At 35.8% G+C, this 23,988-nt stretch overlaps 3 protein-coding genes and 2 non-coding genes across 5 annotated transcripts in view; 2 read left to right on the top strand and 3 right to left on the bottom strand.

Annotated features, from left to right (window-relative positions):
* The first annotated feature begins 498 nt into the window (after window positions 1–498).
* Window positions 499–8,229, top strand: LOC125237751 (transmembrane protein 14C). Its single transcript, XM_048144925.1, has 4 exons — window positions 499–722; window positions 5,648–5,695; window positions 6,197–6,287; window positions 7,042–8,229. The coding sequence occupies exons 1-4, from the start codon at window positions 647–649 to the stop codon at window positions 7,160–7,162; spliced, it is 336 nt and encodes a 111-aa protein (XP_048000882.1). The 5' UTR covers window positions 499–646; the 3' UTR covers window positions 7,163–8,229.
* Window positions 4,920–4,992, bottom strand: Trnan-auu. Its single transcript has one exon. It is a non-coding gene; the product is annotated as a tRNA-Asn (tRNA).
* On the bottom strand, window positions 5,215–5,287 carry Trnan-auu. Its single transcript has one exon. It is a non-coding gene; the product is annotated as a tRNA-Asn (tRNA).
* Window positions 8,230–8,559: 330 nt separating the features above from the next.
* The window catches only part of LOC125237749, a 214,418-nt gene continuing 198,989 nt past the window's right edge, over window positions 8,560–23,988 (bottom strand). Inside the window, 9 exon segments of the mRNA XM_048144922.1 lie at window positions 8,560–9,586; window positions 11,304–11,871; window positions 12,749–12,864; window positions 13,863–13,977; window positions 14,957–15,073; window positions 15,891–16,055; window positions 16,590–16,716; window positions 18,918–18,973; window positions 19,839–19,981. Of these exon segments, the coding sequence (XP_048000879.1) occupies window positions 11,322–11,871; window positions 12,749–12,864; window positions 13,863–13,977; window positions 14,957–15,073; window positions 15,891–16,055; window positions 16,590–16,716; window positions 18,918–18,973; window positions 19,839–19,981 (1,389 nt within the window). The 3' untranslated portion in view covers window positions 8,560–9,586; window positions 11,304–11,321.
* LOC125237750 (homologous-pairing protein 2 homolog) lies at window positions 20,675–23,544 on the top strand. Its single transcript, XM_048144923.1, has 3 exons — window positions 20,675–20,936; window positions 21,092–21,350; window positions 23,393–23,544. Exons 1-3 carry the CDS (start codon window positions 20,714–20,716, stop codon window positions 23,520–23,522), a joined length of 612 nt encoding a protein of 203 aa, XP_048000880.1. The 5' UTR covers window positions 20,675–20,713; the 3' UTR covers window positions 23,523–23,544.

Here is a 23,988-nt window from a genome sequence, read left to right as displayed (position 1 = left end):
CATGCTTTAAAACTTCACTCTACCTTGCATTTAATATTTTGTCACTTATTCCCCTATCTTAAAGTTGTATTTACTCAGGCAAACTGATAAGAATTACTTTTCAAAAGTAGTAAGTTAGCAGAAATAATTGCACTTCAGGCCCCGTAGCCGAATGGCATTTCTCCGACGCCAAACGATACGCCGCTGGCTCTGTCGCGCCAATATGCAAGCGCGATAGAGATAGATATCTACTAGCGCTTCGTTTCGTGAGCGATTGTGCCATTCGGCTAGCCACCCAGGAAACGCTCACGATAATATCTCTTTCGTCGCGGTCTATCTTTATCGCTCTTGCATAATGGAGCGACAGAGCCAGACTACCGTTGACGGTTACCTTTTCGCGTCTCAGAAATGCCATTCGGCTACGAGGCCTGTAATTACCAAAATAGGCGATAAAAACTCTGTCTTAAACAAACTGGAGCTTAAGGCTGTACTGTCAATGTCAAAATTGCAAACGTCATAACATCGCATCGAATCGTCTATCTCGCAAATATTGAAAATCACTTCATTCGTGCAGCGAATTTGTGGTTATCGGTCTGCTCTACAAAGATTTGATAAGAGATAATAAGTTGCTGAAACTTTATATCATATATTTTTACTAAAACCAAACATGGGTGTCGACTTTTTCGGTTTTGCGTACGCCGCAACTGTTGCCGCTGGCGGTATTATGGGTTACGCAAAAGCAGGTTAGTATTATAATTTATTCCGGTACATTAAGCTAGCAATTCGTCAAAATATTAAGAATGTGCTAGAAAAACAAAGTTGTACCAGTTTTATAGATGACTTTTTCCAGTGATGTTTTGTTTTGATGTAACATTATTACATTAGGTACACTAGTTTCAAATCTTATTAATCAAAGAATTTAAAGTTCGATAACTTATCTAAAGGGGTACATACTTGTCTTGGAAAGAAAACACAGCTCAAACTATTTGTAATTTGTATTGACTCCCACTTTGAAACAGTAAAACCCTTTAATTTCAAAGCTTTTTATTGTTTTATATTATTTTTAATATATATTATGTTATGTCAGGTCTTCTCTTCTTCTCAGTCGTTTTCTAGAACTTTCTATTATCATAAATTTTTTGAGAAATTTTTATTTAGACCACAAATTCCAATTATGGGCATTTTCAGAATTTGGGATGCTCCATTTAGCGAAAGTTGTTAACAAAAATTAACTCCCTGTCAGTTTTGTGATGATAATTAAATATTGTTTTTGTGTTAATCACATAAAATTTAAGCAATAATCTACATTCAGAATGTGAAAAAAGTAAATTTTTAGACAGATTTCATGCTTAGTTGTCGTCACAAAACTGACAGCGAGTTAATTTTTGTTAACAAATTTTGCTAATTGGGAGGACCTACATTCTGAAAATGCCCTTATAACAAAATATTCCGTGTAATACCTACAAGTGTAAATAAAGGTACCTATTGATAAAGATCTTCCAACTTATTAATGTAATATTATAATGTAATATTGTAATGTAATATTTATTTTGTGTTTATTTTATTTTATTTTGTGTTTGTGTCATTCTTATTATTATATTTGTCTCTGTGATTGTTACTTTTAAAAGTGTATGTGTATGTGATTTTAGTGTTCACCAAATGGGTCATTTGTTACCTGATGGAATAAATAAATTTTCACCACACCAACTGATAAAGGCTTTCTTTGCTATTTGAAAACAGATAATTGCAAAATTGCATTTTATCCACAAGAGTGCAAAGTAATTTCATACAAATTTTAACTTGATGTCTAAAGCTGGGTGTTGAAATTCACGTATAAATGATGATTTTGAATCCTAAACGTTAAATATATTGAAGTATTTTATTTATTTTGATGTTTTACAGTTCATATTTTCATAGTGTTGGTGTGTGTGAAAATTGGAATTTTGTGTTTCAATATTGGCACATGCGGTTAAACAACAACTTTGCCCCCTTGTAAAACAATAGTACATTACATCAGAGGCCGGGAAAATGAGGATTTCAATATTGGAATCTTTTCACGCCGAGGCATGTATAGCTTTTCTCAAACATACAATGAAATAAAAAAAATGCTCTAAAGGACAATATATCAATATTGAAAAATAATATGCATCCCTTTACAGTCCTCTCGAGTTGTTGCGCCCAAAAAGCGATACTTCCCAGCCCATTTTAAGGAACGTAGGCCTAGGCCTGAAAAATAATATGAAATCCCTTTACAGTCCTCTCGAGTTGTTGCGCCCAAAAAGCGATACATCCCAGCCCATTTTAAGGAACGTAAAGACAATATTTCATTGCATGTTTGAGAAAATAACTATTACTTACTTACTGATAGCTAAAGCAGTGGTGTGCAAAGTATGGTCCGAAAGGATTGTATCCAGCCTGTCACCAGACCTTCCAAATATAATGAGGACCGGTCTGGCCTAGCGAGTAGTGACCCTGCCTGCTAAGCTGCGGTCCCGGGTTCGAATCCCGGTAAGGGCATTTATTTGTGTGATGAGCACAGATATTTGTTAACCCCCGACGCAAAAACGACGGGGTGTTATAAGTTTGACGTGTCTGTCTGTCTGTCTGTCTGTCTGTTTGTCTGTCTGTGTGTGTGTCTGTCTGTGGCATGTGGCTCCCGAACGGATGAACCGATTTCGATTTAGTTTTTTTTATTTGAAAGCTGTGTTAGTCGGGAGTGTTCTTAGCCATGTTTCATGAAAATCGGTCCACTAGGTCGCGGTCGGGGATTTTTCAAAATTTTAATTTTGTGGTTATTCCTGAGTCATGGATGTTTTCTATGTATATAAGTATTTGTATATAAAATATATTGTTCCCACAATACATCTGTGTACCTACAATACAAAAGTTTGTCCACCACTGACCTAAAGTATTAATAATTTTGATATATCTTTGCAGTCTCATTGAAAACAAACTCGATTGAATGTGATCATACTCATGATAACATTAAGTCATAACAGAGCATTGTTTTATAAGATGGTTTTATTGAAACAGTCATTCTTGCATTACTTGCAATAATTTATATTTAACAATATGATAATCACACTGGTTCATAAATTGAAATAAAATTGAATTGAATATTTAAGGCTAAGTTGTTGCAATTGTAATGTAAAATAAAATGTAATCTAATAATCATAATATGAAATAAAAGAAACTATGAAGTTGTAATATTTAAATTTTAAAAGTAAAAATTTCTTCTTAACTCTGGCCTGTGTGGTGATGGGTAAAGAATTTCACCACCCCCTTTCTTCCCGTGGGTGTCGTAGAAGGCGACTATGGGATATGGGTTAAATTGTGGCGTAGGCGAGAGGCTGGCAACCTGTCACTGCAATGTCACAGTTTCGTTTTCTTTCAACCCCTTATTTGCCAAGAGTGGCACTGAAGCTTTAGTAGTTTCATGTGTTCTGCCTACCCCTTTATGGGATACAGGCGTGATTTTATGTATGTATGTATGTAACTCTGGGCACATTAGGTACTGGCAGCGACTTGGGAGAAACCTGTGGATACAATGTAGTCCCACTAGGTTAAGTTAAGGTAGCCCCCCCCCCCCTCATCTAGCGTCTCGCGAGCGTAGCATCAGGCGAACTGTATGGCAAAGCCTGACGCCGCGTCAGCACGACGTCGACGCGGCGTCTTTTTCCGTACAGTTGGCCCGACGCTACGCTCGCGAGACGCTAGATGTGGGGGGACCCTAACTTTTAATGTGAATCTAAAATGAATTAAACTTTTTCTGTAAAAAATAAATTTTCATCCTCCACGCCCTCTAGGTTAGAATGATTTACTAAGTAGCGTTTTAGGGGAAAAATGGGAATGATATTTTCCAGATTCCTATTTGACTCCCGCCCCCTGTCACAAATGGTAAAAAATCCTTAACTTGTTGTTGTCACCAATTGCGGTGAACTACTCATGTAGGCAACAAAGAAGTATCAATAGATAGTCTTGACTTAGTAGGTGTTTGTTAAGGAAAACTTGACATAAATACTGTTGTATAAATACCAAAGTAAATAGAGTTGTACTTGTACAGCCAAGGTATTAAATATAGATGCGGATAAAGTTAAAGTTATTGTTATCTTAGTGTAATAGATTTATAAGGTAAAATATGTTACTCACTGTCTTGCACTGCATTATATTTAAAACATTAATGAAACTCCAGGTTTAGATTTTAAAAATACTATGTACTTTTGTAAAAGACCGTTTGTTTCTTTCTTAAATAAATAAAAAAAAAGTGTCAAAAATATGCACCCACAACCTTTAACCTGAGCCTGAGACTCTTACCCTCCGAGTCCCCAGGTAGCCAGCTTAAAAATTTAAATGACACCATAACTAATTTTGGTATAATTCAAAATTGATTGCTCCTATTTAACATATGGGTTTCAAAAGGTTAACGTAAAAACAATAAAGTCGTGTATACATAATTAAGGCACTTTGCCCGCATCTATGACTGTAGAACAAACTGGTTTATTGTATCATCAACTGTTAACCGCCGAGACACGCGCGCGTACCGGCTGTTCGCGGTGGCCCCGTGCCGCACCAACGCCGGTGCGCGCGCGCCTCTTCGCAGGCTCCTTACTACGTATAATCAACTTTTTACCCACCTTGATATATGTCATCTGCCCGAGGCTAAGTATAAGTATGCTATTTTAGATTCTATAAAAAATCCCGCTTGAAATTTTCCCTGCTTGCATGTCAATTCATAAGTACCTAGTTTAAGTTATTTGACTGTGTATACAACACATGTATTTTTTTCCCTCTCTCTAGCACACACATTCCTATTCTATGTTGCATTTTTTTTTCTTCCTCTTTATTTTCATGTTAAGATATATATTGTTAACTTCTGATTAGCAGAAACGTCTGCAATCGATGCCACTAGGCTTAGAATAAATTCAAAAGTGGAAAATGTCTGCCTTGGGTGAGACTTGAACTCACGGCCTCTGGATCAATAGTCCAGCGCTCTGCCAACTGAGCCACCAAGACTTCAACCAAGCCAGCGAAATTTTCCACTACTAAGGTCAATGGGACCCGTAGCGACATCTCGTATGAGTGTTAAACTTCTTAAACGGCAACCGGAGTTCCAAGTCATATTGGAAATTCACCAGTTACGATGCGCTAACCATGCTAAATTTTAACTTCTGATTAGCAGAAACGTCTGCAATCGATGTCACTAGGCTTAGAATAAATTTAAAAGTGGAAAATGTCTGCCTTGGGTGAGACTTGAACTCACGGCCTCTGGATCAATATTCCAGCGCTCTGCCAACTGAGCCACCAAGACTTCAACCAAGCCAGCGAAACCAACCCACCCAAGGCAGACATTTTTCACTTTTAAATTTATTCTAAGCCTAGTGGCATCGATTGCAGACGTTTCTGCTATATTTATATGTTTCTCGTTATTTTACGCAAAGATATAATTTAGTTCGCAATTATATTTAGCAAACATAGTATGCGTAATTGAGAATTTTTGGAAGTGTCACCGAACTCATCTAAGGTGAAAAATAGTATAATATTATTAGGTTTCTCAGTCAGTTTTGCAACTTTGCCCAATGCTAAGAAGCATATTGGGCAAAGTTGTAACTTAAACTTGTTAATTTTTTTATATCCATTTTTTTACTTCAAAAATTATTTTATTTTTCAGGATCCATTCCGTCTCTTGGTGCTGGTCTCATCTTTGGCTCTATCTTAGGTAAGGATTTGGTATTGATGTGACAAATAATTGCAAATATGAAAAAGTTTCTTTACTATAACATTTGCTATACCAGTTACTACCATAGCTGTTTTGAAATTCATGCCAATTGTATGCTTTGTCATGGTTTGTAATGTTGTGACTTATGACCCCTTATTGTTCCACTCCTGGAGAAAAGCCTCTCACCTGTTATAGAAAACTAAAATAGATGATCAAGTATGATGTATAATGACGGCGGGCGGGTGGTCTAGTGGTCAAGACGTTAGCCGCGTAGCCTTGAGACTCAGGTTCGAGTCCCCCTCGGCCACCAGTGGGCCATATCGTTTTTTTCTTTCGTGTATGATATCTATTTCAGTTTATGATTTTTATATAGTAGTGTGACTACTTGTAAAACAACAAATCAAAAAATATTTAACGAAAATAATCCGATTTCTTCCCTTTCCTTAGTTGTATGTTTAGTTACTTAAACTTGTTTAGTAACTTAAACTCTTAAATCGACAGGCATTGGCGCATATCAAATCAGCAAGGACCCCTCTAACTACCAGCTGATGCTTGGAACCACCACCGTCTTGGGAGGTCTCATGGGATACAGGTAAATATATACAGTAACTGTTGACTAATATAATACATAATGTGCATACATTAAGGTACTTACCTATGTCAAAAAAGGCCCATTAATATTCAATTTTATTTTTCTGTGCTATTTTAGACTGTGAATGGGTACATGATTTAATTTTGTTTAAAAGTTATAAAGAACTTTGTAAAGAAAAAAAAAATACGACGTAAAGAAATACTGTACGGCTATTTATAATTTAAGAACTAAACAGGACTTAATCGCGTAAACACTTAAATTTATATTTGGCCTGACGTTTCGAACATCACGTTATGTTCGTGTGACCACGGGTAGACTTGAAAGTGTTTAGTTGATTACCTGTTTAGTTCTAAAATGATGAGTGCAAATCTTGTTATGTTAGTTTAAATCAATGTATTCCCTATTTAGTTGTCAAATATAATTTTATAGTTTTTTTCTTCTTCATGTAAATGGTATAACCCGTGTGGTGACGGGTTAAGAATTTCACCACCCCCTTTCTTCCCGTGGGTGTCGTAGAAGGCGACTGTGGGATATGAGGTAAATTGTGGCGTAGGTGAGAGGCTGGCAACCTGTCACTGCAATGTCACAGTTTCGTTTTCTTTCAACCCCTTATTTGCCAAGAGTGGCACTGTAACTTTAGCAGTTTCATGTGCTCTGCCTACCCCTATATGGGAAACAGGCGTGATTGTATGTATGTATGTATGTAAATGGTCTCAACGTAGAAGTACTTACGTAAACATTTTTTTTATTCCAGATTCTACAACAGCAGAAAGTTCATGCCAGCGGGCATAGTATTCGTGCTGTCAGTCGGGATGCTCGCCAAAATACTCACTAAGCACGTCGGCTCCTCTCCAGTACCCATCAAATCTGGTTAAATTCAACTGAATCCAACATTGCCATATTATGACTTTGCCCAGTGATTTGAACTAATATTATGTACTTTTCTGATTCGAAAATTATCAAAATAATTACGCTTCGTGATAATTATCCGATAAATATCATGTGTTCTTGTAACATTTTTCATTAAAAAAATAATTTTAATTTTTTGGCATTTAAACCAACTGAGATCTTCCATTTTGTTTGTTATTATCAATCGATAATTATCCACCTTTTATTATCACGATAATTATCGTGATATTTATCATGATAATTATCCTTTCGAACCCTGGTACTTCGATTAACGCTTTAATAATGCGATTTTAAAGCATTGAGCAATGATTTCTTTCCAAATTTGTTTCTTAGTTTTTTTTTTTTTTTTCAAAGTGGGCAAAGTCACAATTTAGTATGGTAGTTTTTGAGAGTACCTTACGTATTAACAGGATAAGTAATATTTTGGAAATAAGCACAAGATCAAAAAAAATAACCCATATGATTATGAAATTTCTGAGTTTTGTAAATGTTGCAATAATATTTATTACTATAATTAGTTTCGTAGTTCACTGTAGCATAATTGGGACATATTATTGAACTTACTTAGATTAAGTTAAATATTGATGAAGTATTTCCGATATTGTAAGTTGTATTTTTCTCTTAGTCCTTTCCAATTCCAACGGAATTAAAATCGTTAGATATTGGTGAAACCTTGGCTGGCCCAAAAAGTATAACTAAAGCCTCCACCACACATAAAGCGTTTTTATAGCGTGGCGTTAGCGGAGCGCGCAATCCGCGCTCTTTATTTCCCGCCGGCGTCCGCTGGGCGCAACGCCGGCGTTCGTCCGGCGCACCGCTTTCATTGCGCTCCGCTAACGCTCCGCCTACGCTCTCAAAACGCGCAGGTGTGGCCGAGCTTTTAGTGTTCTCACGATACATTTACATTCTGTAGTTTTCTCTTAAAATGATTCTGTATGGTTTATTTATGACATTGTTTCTAGGTGACCCAGAAGAAGCCTGATGTTTTTTATATCTCTATATGACGCAAATAAAGGTGTTGGGACTAAAAATAGTTTTCTTCATTAACTTTAACTTCTGAACTTTTAGAGACATATGACGCGTATGCGTGCTCCACCGTAGACCGCATCATCACTTACCATCAGGTGTGATCGTGGTCAAACGTCTACCTATTAATAGGTACTAAAAAAAAAACATGAAAGACTAGTTTTATTCTGAAACACGTCTAAATTTAACTGCTTTGTATTTTCTAGTTTGTTTAATTAATTGGTATGATTTTACCCGCACATAAGTACATAATTATTTTAAAATACATGTAAAGTAGTTTACGTTACTTGCATTGCCTTGCAAGAGACAATTTTGAATTGAAATAAAACAACGTAGACAGATTTCATTATTTTCTATTTTCTTCTTAATATTTAAACAATTTGGGAAAACTAAAAACCATACATAAATAGTTGAACATAATAAATAGTAGTGATGTAAAGTATCCGGCAAGTGATGTGACTGGTCATAGACAACCGCTATTTTATTTAATTCTATTGGTAACTTCGTTTTTTTAAAGAACTAGGTGCCATAAATAATTTTATTAATAAAGAAAGGCTTATAATTAGAAAACTCTTTTCGTGTCAAGTTTAGTTACAAAAAATAGTGGAATGTGTATATTTTTCATAAAAATATGTTCCATAGATAAAAATACTTTTTGAGTGGACTGTTATATGTTCCAAGCGCGAGCCAGTCGCATTTTAGTTTTATTTTAACAGTCAAATACATATAAAACTTAAATACATTACAATCTTAAAAATAATTGTATAAAAGGCACTTTGTGGCAGTTTCTTTTAATTAACCTTATAAAGAGGTTATTTTTACAACCAACAAAAAATAGTCTAAGGAGTATTTCTACAATGAATCCAAAAACCGATCTATTTCGGATTAAAAAAATAATCGCCGTCCATTCAGTTTTTACAAAACTATAACCTACTGTACTTATAGACTTCAATATTAATAGTAACACAATCACATTGTAATATCACACACAGAACTGTGTCCGACACACATAAAGTTTTGTCTTCAGACACATTTGACACACACACGACGCCATCCCGCAATTACCCGCTGAATATTAATTATTACCATTCGTAATAAATGAAAATAAATGCAAGCAAAGTAATTATTCTGCTTGCATTTATTTCTAGGTTTTTCTTATCGATTACAGGAATTAATATTCGTGTAATATTCAATATTACGGGACGTGCGATCGTTTCACAATCTGTAATTGTAGCTTAGTGGCTGGATACCGGACTATCCAGGTACGCTTTAGGTTCTAGTTTAGACCTAGTACGCTCTAATAGTCTCTGGCATCCAGCTTGGCAGTCTTCAGGGTTCGGCCCGCTCGCTCTCTCTAATGGCGGCTGAAAAATAATTACAGACGTTAATATTGGAAATGATTTAAAAAAAATTAATAATTACAAGTTTAAATAAAAGTTTTAAAGGCTATTAATAAATATTGTACTGTACTGTACTTATTTACACTAACTATGTACAAACTTGATTTTGGCTTTGCAAAGAATTGCTATTTAGTCATAATATCTAAAAGCAACTTTTAGAAATCTACTGAAGTATTTTTACAATTATTGTAAATAGTAGGTATTTGGGGCGTATTTACAAATTAATTAAAGTATGATATTTCAAATATCAGATATATGTGATTATTTTATCTGATAGTTGAAAAACCAGACCCTTAAAATGAGTATTGGCGCATATCAAGAAAGGAGCTATTGGGCCTATAGATTTAAAGTATGTAGTAATGTTTTTAAATTACAGTGAAACCTGGATAAGTGAGACTTCAAGGGTCGGCAAAATTTATCTCACTTAAAGAGGTATTCCACTTATTCAGGGTCTCAGTTAGACAGGCATAATAAAACGTTTGTCTCATTTACAGAAGGTATCACTAATAGAGGCCAGAATAGGGGATATATCAGTTATAGAGGTGACAAATAAGGTGTTTTGCATATAGTAGTTCTTATTTGTTGCATACTACTTAAAAGAAAAGGTAAAAAACCTTGTATTTAAATTAAATATAAGACTCATTCCTATAAGACGTCATTGTGTCTTAGAAATTTTATAGGTATAGTATGAAAGTTTTTTTTTTATAATTTTTATGTCACTTATCGAGATTTTAGCTTTAATTACTACAAGAAAACCCTTAAACTCACCTGAACACAAAGGATCAATCGCGTAATTTAAAGACAGCATTAGCATTAATATATAGCTAAGCATTACTAAAAATAATGGAAATAGTTTTTCAATCAAGTCCAAGTTACAGAGGTCACAGATTGACTGTATCTCAGATACAGAGGTAAATTCCTATAAATTTCTTAACAAACAATTAAGTTAATATACACTTCAAATATAGTCTCAGTAACAGAGGTAAATTACACACTCTGTCTCACTACACATAGAGGAAAATGAGACTATAAATCAAAGAGGCTGATCTCAGTTATAGAGGTCTGTTTTGTCTCACTAATAGAGGTAAATCGGTGCGAAAGTATCGGGACCGCAGCTTGGGTCCCAACTAAAGAGGTTTCTCACTTATCCAGGTCCCACTTAACCAGGTTTCACTGTACTACTTTAAATCTATTGCAAACTTTATTACATGCATTTTAATTAAGTTTGATATGTATCGATATAAATTTAGCTACAAAAACAATTAGGTTGAAAACGTGATAAGAGAATAAATGTCCTGATTGATAAGTTATGTACAAACACGTAGGCATTCACGGAATATAATGTGTGGAGTCGAAAAGTCGAATGTACAACGTTGATAGATCTGTAATGTGTGACTATGTACACGAAACGAGTAAAAAAATTACAATTTGATACTTATGATTACATGTAATCATATTGCCACTAACTAGCTTTTATTAAACCTTATATTTCTAGAGATTAATCTGGCCTTAGATTACGGTTGTAATCACGGGCAGAAGTCAAATTGTAATTTTGATTTGTTTTGGGTTGCAATGTATGAGTAGGGTAGATATGTGATGTAGAAGACACAATGAGCTATGTAACAGAAACATCGATGGTAGAAGGATGACTCCAATGCCGGCGGTGAGACCCGTTCCTTACCAATATTGTGTTTTGGCACTACTGTCGTATGATCTCCCCACTTGTCAAATTCCTTTGGTAAGAGAACACCAATCTCGCTGGCTCTATTTGTACTTGTTGGACATTTGCGTCTGGCCTTATTGAGTTATCGCTTGATTTTGCTAGGGAGTAATGAGTCCCGAATTTGTAGCTAGACCTTAAACCCTTCTCTGGGTAAGGATTCTTTGTCGTTGATCTTCCGAAGTAGGTATCGAATTCGTCTTTACTGTAGAATCCGGCTCGCTTCGGTTCGCTTCTATCGACTTCTTTCGTTGTTCTTGAAAAGAAATCGTGGAAGTCGTATGGACTTCTCGTGGTAGATATCGAGTATTTGTTGAAGGATGGTGGGTATGTTATACTACTGGGCTGCGTGACTGTTTGTCTTTCTGTTTGTTCTACAGGTTTCTTCGTTGTGTAGAAGTGGTATTTGTACGGGTTTTCTGTCGTTGAAGTGGTCGTTGTATATACTGAGTTTGTGGTCTTGTATGTTTGGTGGTATGGTTTGTATGTCGACGTGCTAGGTACTATTGGCTGAGTCGTTTCTTCGTAACTATTGTAAAATAAGTCTAATTAGTATGTTGTTGGATTGTTGTGTGAATGCTTGTCCACATACTGACTCAAACGAGAGTGTGTTGTGTTCTCATTTTTCATGTCAGTTTTGTGTTTTTCTTTGTTAATCATTTATCAATTCCTATTCTAAATCAAATATTTCTACTCTATCCATAAATAAAAATAATAATAAAATCTAAAAAATAACTCACAAGAATATTCTGTTTATTTACATGAACAGAACACTACCGGTAATTAATCTTAATTACTTGTGGTACAATCACTACTGGTAATAAAATATGATAATTACCTTGTAATAATAAAGTTATTACCAACAGTAATAAAATACAATAATTACCTCCACGGTAATAAAATTCAAACGACAATTACTTTAAAATATAATATCTATTACTCTTGTTCAAAGTCCGACCAAGCTAAGTTTGCAACGATTTTTATATACCCCTCTATAGAAGGGTTGAGTAAACGTCATAATTTCACCAAATTGTGAAGTTTAAAATAACATTTGCACCGGCGAGGCCGTCAATATCGTTGCCAACTTAAGGCTGGCGTTCATTAGGCCCGCAGTAAGTCGTCTTCTATACATTTACTAATATTAACGGTGAATTCGACTCGAGGCGACACCAATGGACGATGTTTCATAGTTAATGTATAAAAGGCGAATTATTGCGATTCGATTCGGCGAGCCTTGTTGATGCCAGCCTTAGTTTGTTATAATTCCATTACTATTTAGCACTTGCGGTAATATTGATTACAGGGATTATAATGATAATTACCTGATAATAATGACAATTACCAGTGGTAATAATGATAATCACCAGTGGCAATAATGATAATTATCTTATAATAATGATAATTACCTGGTAATATTGCCGTAGAACGGACTCGTGTCCGGACGCACGTAGCTAGGCGTGTGCTGCGAGTAGTCCGGTATTATGTTCTCGTGCTCGGTTATACATCTACCGTTTATGCAGTACTGGAACAAATATGGTAAACTTTAAAATGTAATACTCTAGAGTCTAGACTTAGCGGAAAAATATCTATTGCCTATATTTTACATAATAACCTAACTACAAAATTAACATTTAAAAAAAATCCCCGACATAGTGGACCGATTTTTGTGAAACATGGCTAAGAACACTCTCGACTATATAATTCAGCTTACATACAAAAAAAAACTAAACCTCAATCTGTTCATCCGTTCGGGAGCTACGACGTCACAGATAGACACGTCAAACTTATGACAGCCCGTCGTTTTTGCGCGGGGGGTTATAATTGATATCAGTCATGTTGATGCACAGAACACTGTGTTGATGAAATAAGTACCTAAATGACTTCGCAACTTTGCCCATCAATCGATTGAAGGGCAAAGTTGCCTAACGAAGCATGACGTCGATTTACCTAATGAATAATAACATTATTAACTAATAATTTTGTAAATAAGTATCTATACATATAGTATATTTTTATATACGTCACAGTAACATGAGTATAATATACATAGGCATAATTATATGTTTACTTAGTAGGTATTCAATTCCACGTCATGGCCATTTTTCTTGCACTAGCTCTTATTGATTTATATTTGGTCCAGAGGTAAGCTGGTAGAAAATGCCTTCTGGCATTAAGTTTGTCTTTTGTACAATGTTTGCTGTGCAATAAAGTTTAAATAAAAGCGAATAAATGTAGATAAAAAAACGAGTTTTTGCCCGCAGCTTCGCTTGGGATTAATTCGAAAATTGCGGACTGCTCCATACAAACTTACACCCCACATTTAAGGAAAGAGGGGGGAGGGTTAGAAAGAGACAAAAAGTAGCCTATGTCACTCTTCATCCGTTCAATTATCTCCACTTAAAAAATCACGTCGATTCGTCTCTCCGTTTTTCCGTGAAAGACGGAAAAACAAACAGACACACATACTTTTCCATTATTAGTACAGTCTTCTTTTACTCGTCGCCAAATAATGAATATTACCTGTCCGTCGCCGCACGGCGAGCCCTCGGCGGCCGGCCGGTAGGCGACGCAGTACCCGCTCGCGGCGTCGAAGCAGAACAGCTGCGCGCACACTCGCTCGTCTTTGAAACACGCGCTGGAACAGAAAGGAAGGGTTTTTTTATATGTTCTTAGATAATATCTAAGCTAATCACAGACACTATTTCTAGGAATCTGTCAAATCCAAAAAATATTTTAGGCGCTACTATTTTTTTTTGGGGGCTTTTTCGATTGACGAATATGTCGCCCAACCAGAACCAAAGACTTAATTAACAGAAAATTAAAATTTATAACACTACCACTATGATCTATGTAATGGCGCAAAGTACTAGAGAATGATAGTCGTTGTTGGTAGTTAAATGCCGTAGCATTGCTCACTCCAATAAACAATAACATAATAACTAGTATAAATAATACCTATTAAACTCTATAAGTAATAAAATCTAATTTAGTGACCACTTATTACATACAATTTAATTAAATAAATTATATGTAGGTGGGCACAGTTACACAATTCGACCGTTATAATTATAACAAACTAATCAAACTATCATCATAAACATAATAAAAGTCCTGGGTGGCTAGCCGAATGGCACAATCGCTCACGAAACGCTCACGAAACGAAGCGCTAGTAGATATCTATCTCTATTATCTAGCGCTTGCGTATTGGCGCGACAGAGCCAGCGGCGTATCGCTTTCGTTTGGCGTCGGAGAAATGCCATTCGGCTACGGGGCCTGATGATATTGTAGTGGTATTATACTCTGACAAACAAATTGTAGAAAAACAACCCGATGTCAAACAAATTGATGGAAGTCTTGTTCAAAGGTCAGCAAACGGGAGCAATAACGACGACAGATCGCGCAGCACATTCAAAATGTAATCAAAAGGAACTTACCTACAGAATGGAATGGTGCTGTTTTATGCCACGTGCCTCCAGGCCGCATCCTATCTACCACTAACCTTGTGCGCCTATCCTTGCACTGCTCATCAAGTGGGAACAGACGGCCTGGCAGCTCGTCCCTGTCACGACGTCACGAGTAAGAGAATCTCACTATGGTAGCCAACTACCACTTACCTGGTGCCTCTATCCTTGCGGCACTGCGCGTCGAGCGTGAGCAGACGGCCTGGCAACACGCGCGGTAACGAGTCGTCCTCGTGCGGCGAGTTGTATAGGCATGTCGCTGTGTCGCCACTGAAATTATACAAATTTTCAATCAGTTTATGGTCATTTTAGCAATATATTAACGAGAACTTATGTGTGTCTAAAGGTTCTATTGGCCAATTAGAGGTAGGATTAACCTTTATCTTTGAGATAAAGGTCAAACAGTGACAAGCCGTATTAGATTAATCCTGAACTCTAGCCCCTATGTCATCTTTTCGAAAAACTACCAGCTGTATATAGCTAGTTGGTTCCTGTGAAACTAAATAGTATGTGCCGCCAAAGATAACAATGGCGTATGTACAGCTTGCCAAAAAAGAGTAGAAATGGAACTATTTTTAGGGTTCCGTAGCCAAAATGGCAAAAACGGAACCCTTATAGTTTCGTCATGTCCGTCTGTCCGTCTGTCCGTCTGTCCGTCTGTCCGTCTGTCACAGCCGATTTACTCGGAAACTATAAGTACTACAGTGATGAAATTTGATGGGAATATGTGTTGTATGAACCGCTACAAAATGATGACACTAAATAGTAAAAAAAAGAATTGGGGGTGGGGCCCCCCATACATGTAACTGAGGGATGAAAATTTTTTTTTCGATGTACATACCCGTGTGGGGTATCAATGGAAAGGTCTTTTAAAATGATATAAAGTTTTCTAAAAAACATTTTTCTTAAAGTGAACGGTTTTTGAGATATCAGCTCTCAAAGTCGTAAAAAGTATGTCCCCCCCCTCTATTTTTATAACTACGGGGTATAAAATTCTTATCATAACAACACTACTATTCTCATTGAAAAGTGTCAAAATAGTTGCCCGCATGTGGCACCGTTTGCCAGGCTGTAATTTTAAACTTACTTTAGGAAATGATGGAAGCTCTGCACACTGCACGGCGACCATCGGAACCCTTTCTCTGTGTGTCGCAAGTCCGACATGATGAACCCGTCCTCCCATCTGCATTTCTCCGCCCCGGGGCCCCCGAGGTACGAGGGAGGCGGGCTACCGTCGTGCACGGCTCCTAATCTATAATATAAAAAGTTTATGAAATATTGGTACCTAACTACCCGAAATATTTTCTGGCACACCCGTTTTAACTGGGGAAAAAGGCGGAAAATGTTTTACCAACAGGACGTGCAAGATTTTTTGCAATAGAGTTAGATGATTTTTTCCAGAATGCGCCACAGAAAACCCGTAGAAAAAATTTAGATAACTTTGCCTACCGCGTCAGAGTTCGTATGTCTAAAGCAAAATTGAGACATAATACCTTATTTTTCAGTAATTGTAAAGTACCAACTCTTGCTATACCCTTTTCAGGGTCCATATAATATGTACCTATTGTAAAATTATATGCAAATAAAGAACTATTGAACTATTAATTGCGCTTTTACTGTACTGTGAAGTAATGGGCAAAATTATATCGAAGGGCAAAGTTGTAAACTTTTAATCAGTGGACGTATGCCCGTCCTTTATTTTTGAATTATTAGCTTTGTACTGTGACGTGACGGGCAAAATCATGTTAAAAGGCAATGTTGTAAACTTTTATCAATTTGTACTTACAAATGACCAACTTCGTGGGCAGCGACTATGATGCCCGAGAAGCCACCAGTATCCTCAATAATGGCCACAGAGTTGACCTTCTCCAGCCGTTTGTTCACCACGCATGCGCCACCGACGTACGCGAAACCTGTTCATAGAGTTATTTTTTTAATACGAACTTTTTTCGTACGTCCACATTAGCTAACGAACGCAAAATACAGCTGAGTGGGATAGTGCCGTACCTATTCAATTTTATTGTTCGTATGCTTAGTGTGGACAAGTGAATAAAGACAAACATGCTGATACTAATTTGAAAAGATATCCAACATTATTTGTTTCTTTAAAAGACTAATATATTTTCCCCTCACTAGCTCGGAAACACGTGTTTTGTCCTTTAATACCAGCGGGTAAAAACGAATTTTATCCACTAGTGGGTAAAAAGTAACTTGACCTTGAATAAAGTCAAATTAACTGCTTCAAAATTGATAAAAATAGGTGAATCTAGTAATAAAGATAATTTACCACCTGTGGAACTACTGAAGCAGTGATAAATGTATTTTTTGCGTTGTAGTTTCCTCGCTATAGTGAGGGGAATAGTTTTGTGTTACACTCGGGTGCAAATGTATTTTACTTCTCGTGTGTTAAAAAACTCGCAAGTTCAGGATTCTATTCTCGAACCACTCGCTTCGCTCGTGGTTTGACTATAGAATCCTTTCACTTACTCGTTTTTCAATTCCACTCTCGGCGTTAAAATACAACTTTGCCCCCTTGTATAACAAATAACTATTCTAGCATAAGTATTTTAATAATCTTAAACTAACATTTAAAAGGAAATGAAAGCATTTTTAGCAAGTGGATGTTTTGGGTAGGGGTAATGGAATTGTCAGGGTTTTGATAACAGCCGGTAAGCATCTTATTTTAAGTTCTACTTATAGGTACTTACAGATGAGGTAAGTAGTCTCAGTAAATATACTTAATTATAAAATAGGTACTTATTATACTTAAAGATAGGTCGTATAATTAATTATTGGTGCTGTACAAAATGTTAGTATTTGGAAAATAATACTAGAGTGTTAGCACACATGCAAAAGCTCAAGCGGGTTATGTTTTTTTAGACAAGCACGCCGTATTTAGATAAAATCTAACATGCCAGTTTTGTCAGTAGAAAGAAAAAAAAACACCCATAAAACTTGTTTCGCGGCTTATAATAAGTATAATTGGATTGCCCAAGTCTAAACCTAAAATCATCATTTAAAAACTTCAGAAAAACTTTTTTCCATTGTTTATGGCTATTTGGAATGAAAATTCCCGCGTTTTTAATTTCATGCTGACAGTTCTATTGCGGTCCCAATATAGGCTCCCCACAGACAGTCTTAAAAATTCATAATCTTAAAAAAAACTTGTATGCAATCTGACAGTTCAAACTGACACTGACAAGACACTGACAGATCTGAACTGTCAGATTGCATACAAGTTTTTTTTAAGATTCTAATTGTGAAAGGTTCTAAATCGAGATTTTTATTATTTAGCGTCGATTTCGATGTCCACATTTACGCATTACTGCATAGCCACTGACCCCTTGTCATTTAAGTAAGGTTGGGCCGACTGGTCTCTATGTGACGCAACTTTCTTACTGTAATAGCAAAATATACAAGTGAGTATTCCAGTGATCTTTGGATGCGCCGGAGTCAAAAGCTAAAGATCATCGTGAAGTTTACGATGTTATGGTCAGGTGATTTATAGTTTTTCATTAAGTATTACAACTTTGTTGCCGTAAAAGTAAAGGTCAGAACAGTAAGTTTGTAGTCATTGCAATGGACACGGCATACATTGACTTGTTTTCTTGTCAGCATGTCAGTGAAATAAAGACTTTAATAACGATATAAGTAGTTTTTGAGTGGATGACAAATAACATACTACATAACATTTATGTAAAATGTTTGTCAAATATGCATGCTTTTAGATTACACATAAAAATTGACAAGGACAGTAACCACTACTTTTACAAGTCTACTACAGCACAGAAGAATCATAAGTGGACATAATAATGGATATGAAAGAAGAAAACATTAAATAAAATATGCATTATGAATCTAAACTACTTACAGTACAGTCGAATGATCTAAAACAGAATTATATACATGAAACATTATCTGGAAAGGTTTATTTTACATGTCTCTAGAAGAATGGACTGCGGAAAGACAGATATTATTCACAAGGTGCTAAATGACTCGGATTTAGGTGGGGTCAAAAGTGACAGGTGGGGGTCAAAGTGACGAGTACACATAGGTGAGGGACTAAATGAGTCAGGCGTGCTTTTGGATGGATTTTTAGGTTTCAACACGCTACCTGCTGTCCCTCTATTGCACGCATCATTCGCATATTGTCTTCTGCACATGTCTAGTCTGAAAGCGCACGAAAACATAACTCAACACAAGTTCAATACAATTCGGACCTATCAAATCCTAATTTGTTAATCTAATGTGTCGTGTCTTACATTTAGCGCCATTACCAAATCCTTTACCTCTTAGATTATAAATTATGAAGCATTTAATATTCACTCTTAAGCTGTTAATGCCGCGCCTGTTGTATAACCAATCGCAATCCTTAGACCTCTTTTTAAAAGGAATTACCAGCGGTGCCTTTGGTACAGCGACCACCCTTGCGTCGTCGGCACATGTCGTATCTGTTGATGAAATCATTTGCCACGTCTACATTTTATTGCTTCACATTGCGAGATAATGGCATAATAACTTTAATTTAAACTTAAAACTCTAATAATGGCGCCAAATTGAAGTTTAATTATGTATACTTACCTGAACTCCTGATGTGTGACGCGAAAACAAAAATGTTCAGTAAGTATAATATAGTTTTATTACATTCTAAATGTCAGGGTGGTTATAAAATGGAAAACTATAGTCTTATTCAAAATATTTATCTTAGTGTAATTATAAACATTAAAAAAGTGTGAAGAATTCAAGTACACATCCTGTAAAACATATATTTGGACGCGTACTCTATATTAACATAATATTTACTGAACTCGACTTTTTAACCAGAATATTTGGTAAAGTGGGAAACTGTGGAGCATTTGAGCACCATCCATTACTAATCAGATGTGCACTATGAGCAGCGCATATTTCTGTTAGAACGAGAGGTATGTATAACTCTCTATTCTGTCAAATATATGCCTCCAATTCCGTGCACCTGACTGAGAATGATTGGTGGTCATTAACACAGGTTAAAAAGTCGAGTCCGAAAGGTACTTACTTGGTGATTGCAACAGCGATGTCGTAGACTGGCAGCCGCCGCTCTCTGAACAAATACTTGCCCATATCAGTGAGCGCGGCGGCCGAGTCAATGGCGTCACGGCCAACTCTATTTCTTTCCAAGTAGGGTGTGGCGTCACGGCCCTGTCAATGTTCAAAAATATAAATGTTATTCAATATTCATAATTAAAAGACATCAATCTCAATGGACGTTTTCATGTTATTTAATATTCCTTAACATATTTCATTACAATGAGGCATCAACATAGATACTGCCAACACCGAATAGAGCTAGAATAAAATAAAAATAGTTTTTCGCAGTAAGTAGTCGATATCACATCACCGGTTGTAAATACATAAATGTGTATAAAAGACTAGAATAACATGAGAAGCACCCTCCACACTTGCGCGCGTTTCGCGAAAATGAAATTGAAAATATGATGTGCATTTAGATAGTACCTATTGACTTAACGAGCGTGCGGACTGCGGACGTTATTTACATATGACAATAAAGTTCATCAAAATTGCAGGTGCTTTTAATTTATTCAGATACATGCGTATCTTCTTGTTTACATATCGATAAAATCATTGATTTGCATAAACTCGCTTGAGACAATAGCTCTGGTGAGATACTGAGATAAAAATAAATCTCTTTTGTTTAGACATTAGTATGAAACTTTTCTCGATTATGATGTAGTTAAATCGATGAAGATGGCAGTTTGACACGCCTTGGTCGTAAAGTTTGTAGAAAACTATAGAATCTAGAAACGTCAAGTGTCAACTGTCATCTATAAATGGCGGTATTTTCCGAAGTGTGAAAACTTTTGTTGATAGGAATCTGGTTTCTTACAATACTTTGTAAAATATTACACAATAATGGCCAACGAGGCGGTGCTAAAATATTTAGTGGACACAAATCGCCCATATTCGTGTGCAGACGTAACAGTTAACCTCCGCGGTGCTTTTACGAAATCCGCTGTTCAGAAGGCATTAGACTATTTGAGTGAAAATGCTAAAATTCGTTGCAAATTGTATGGAAAGCAGAAAGTCTACGCAGCTATACAGCCGGAAAATGTTGTAGAAGAAGGTGATACTGAAGGTAATATTATGTTTCGAGCAGTTTTAACACTTATAACGTCTAAGATGTGTCAGAGAAAATTCGTTAATCAGCCAAAAAAGACTTAAGACTGTCTCATTATTTATGTAGGTATCTAATATGTAAGTATTTCTGAGTGTTTGTTATTGTTTTTACAGATTATGATGCTCAATGCAAGTCAATAACTGAAGAACTATTAGAAAAAAGCAACACTTTAAAAACAACAGAAATAAACTTGAAGACAATCTTATCTGCGCCCACAACTGACAGTGCCAAATCCCAAATAGAGGAACTGAAGAGGAGAATAGAGGGTTTTGAGAATAAGTTGAAGGTTTTGAGCACATCCACTAATATTATAAGTGCCGAGGAAAAGACGGCTATAATGAGCCAGCATGAAAAATTCTTGAAAGAGTACAGGTAAGAAAAAGTAAAACAGTTTCAGTAAATACAAGTTTCAGTAAATACAAGTTTCAGTAAATACAAGTTTCAGTAAATACAAGTTTCAGTAAATACAAGTTTCAGTAAATACAAGTTTCAGTAAATATGTATAACACAGGCCCATAGTACAGTCCCTGTGGCACAAATAGTTTGTAATATGCAGTGACATGGCAAGTATTCATTTATTTATATGATTTATGTTATTCAGATTGTTGCTAAATAAGTCCATAAGATAATTGAATAAATATCCGCCAGTATTGTTTCTAAGAATGATAATAAAATAAATATTCTTTAATCGCTAGTAAGGAAATAATCGTAATGCAAGATCTTATTTATATTTTCCCCTCACTAGCTCGGAAACACGTGTTTTGTCCTTTAATACCAGCGGGTAAAAACGCATTTTATCCACTAGTGGGTAAAGTAATTTGACCTTGAATAAAGTCAAATTAACTGCTTTAAAATTGATAAAAGTAGGTGAATCTCGTAATAAAGATGATTTACCACCTGTGGAACTACTGGAAGCAGTGATAAACGCATTTTTTGCGTTGTAGTTTCCTCGCTATAGTGAGGGGAAAAGTTTTGTGTTACACTCGGGTGCAAATGTATTTTACTTCTCGTGTGTTAAAAAACTCGCAAGTTCTGGATTCTATTCTCGAACCACTCGCTTCGCTCGTGGTTCAACTATAGAATCCTTTCAGTTGCTCGTTTTTCAATTCCACACTCGGCGTTAAAATACAACTTTGCCCCCTTGTATAACAAATAACTATTGATTTCACAGAACATTTCAAAATTAACAATATATAAATTTTAATTTTAATGTATTTTTAACAATCTTAATAAAATAATTAATATGTTATGAAGTTGACACCTTACACAGATCAACTTAGCCCCAAACTAAGCAAAGCTTGTACTATGGGTGCTAAGCGACGATATACATACTTAAATAGATAAATACATACTTATATACATAGAAAACATCCATAACTCAGGAACAAATATCAGTGCTCATCGCACAAATAAATGCCCTTACCGGGATTCGAACCCAGGACCGCGGCTTAGCAGGCAGGGTCACTACCGACTGAGCCAGACCGGTCGTCAAATTAAAATAAATAATGTGGAGAGTAAGTAATAAAATAACAAATTCTCTGTAAAGGTCTACTAATGAATGTTTTTATAACTTTGCTAAATACACCATAAGGAAAGCTATAAAATTTGAGGAAGAAGACATTTTATTGATTTTATCTGAAAAAGACCATAAAAATGGCATCATTAAAATTAAAAATGTAAACAGTTTTATGGTAAAAATATCGAAGGTGATTCTCAGAAAAAACGCGTATAGTTAAAAAGTAGGTACTTAATTATTCTTTTATTTTTTAGATCTTATTAGAATGGTACATTGTCCATAGTCTGCATTTTACATGTTCATACTTACAGCAAATCTTTTTATGTACACGTAACATAATTGCCGAAGATAAATCCTACGGCTTATACATTACCTTCTATAGTACCTTTAATTTTCATGGTGTTTATTTTAAAAAAAGGAAGTGGTATTCGTAACTGCTATTTGATACCGGTTATGCTCTTAAATGGATCACCGGCATTAATGTTACATCCTGTATAATAATTGTCCCATCCATACACATGTGTTTACATAATTGACAAGGCCAATGTTGTCAAGACTTACATATCTACTATGAAAGATAGTCTATAGTAGTCCATGGACTAAGAAACTCTTGTATTTGTACCTATATGGTATGTCATTCAGACTGTAAGAAAGTTCTTGCTCTTTCTTCTGAGTTCTGGTATGATCGTGGTCAAACGCCTATTCATACTAAAAAAAAAAAGTTCTTTATGCGGAGTTGAAAATCACGAAAAAGAACTTGGAGACAGTCTTGCCTCTTTACCTTAAAGCTTTGATACGAGCGTATCACCCATAATGGTGAAGACCTACGCCTACTAATTTTATTCATAATAGTTACTGTTTTTACAATCAGATAACATTGCCATAATATTTTTCGTAGGAAACGTAAACGAATATCATCAGATATCATAGAGGCGGTACTTGAAGGTTATCCCAAGTCTAAGAAGAGTTTTCTAGAAGAACTTTGTATTGAAACGGATGAGATGGTTAATTTTAAATTGATGAATTAATTGAACTTAGTGTTTATTTTGATTTATGATGCTTTAATAAACGTATTGGAAGACATACACTTTTCTTTTTGTATTTATATGATAAACATATTTTTCTACTCCCGAACTGTTATTCGTCACTTACAGGGTCGTGCATAAATCAGAAATCAGGTACATTTTTCAGGGAGATCTTTAAAACCCTACATAAAAGTATATTCCCCAAAGAAAGCCAGCGTCCGCCGGTTTTCCGCGCATGCGCGCAATAACGAAAAAATTGAAAACGCATTGTTTGGATCTGTAACCATGGCAACGCACTGCGCGCGTGCGCGTGATGGCTTTGGCAGCTGCGCTGACAGTGCAAACCTTTGCGTCAAAATACAGGAACAAGTGTGAATTTCACGAAATTTATTCAAGAAAACTATTAAAAACTAAGTGTATGGTCGTAGAAAAAGTATTGTATGCAACGGTTTTAACTGAGTCAAAAATA

The sequence above is a fragment of the Leguminivora glycinivorella genome, chromosome 22, assembly GCF_023078275.1.
Source record: "Leguminivora glycinivorella isolate SPB_JAAS2020 chromosome 22, LegGlyc_1.1, whole genome shotgun sequence".
NCBI lineage: Eukaryota > Metazoa > Arthropoda > Insecta > Lepidoptera > Tortricidae > Leguminivora > Leguminivora glycinivorella.
Note: the sequence above shows the minus strand (reverse complement) of the source record. Positions and strands in the feature narration are given on the sequence as shown.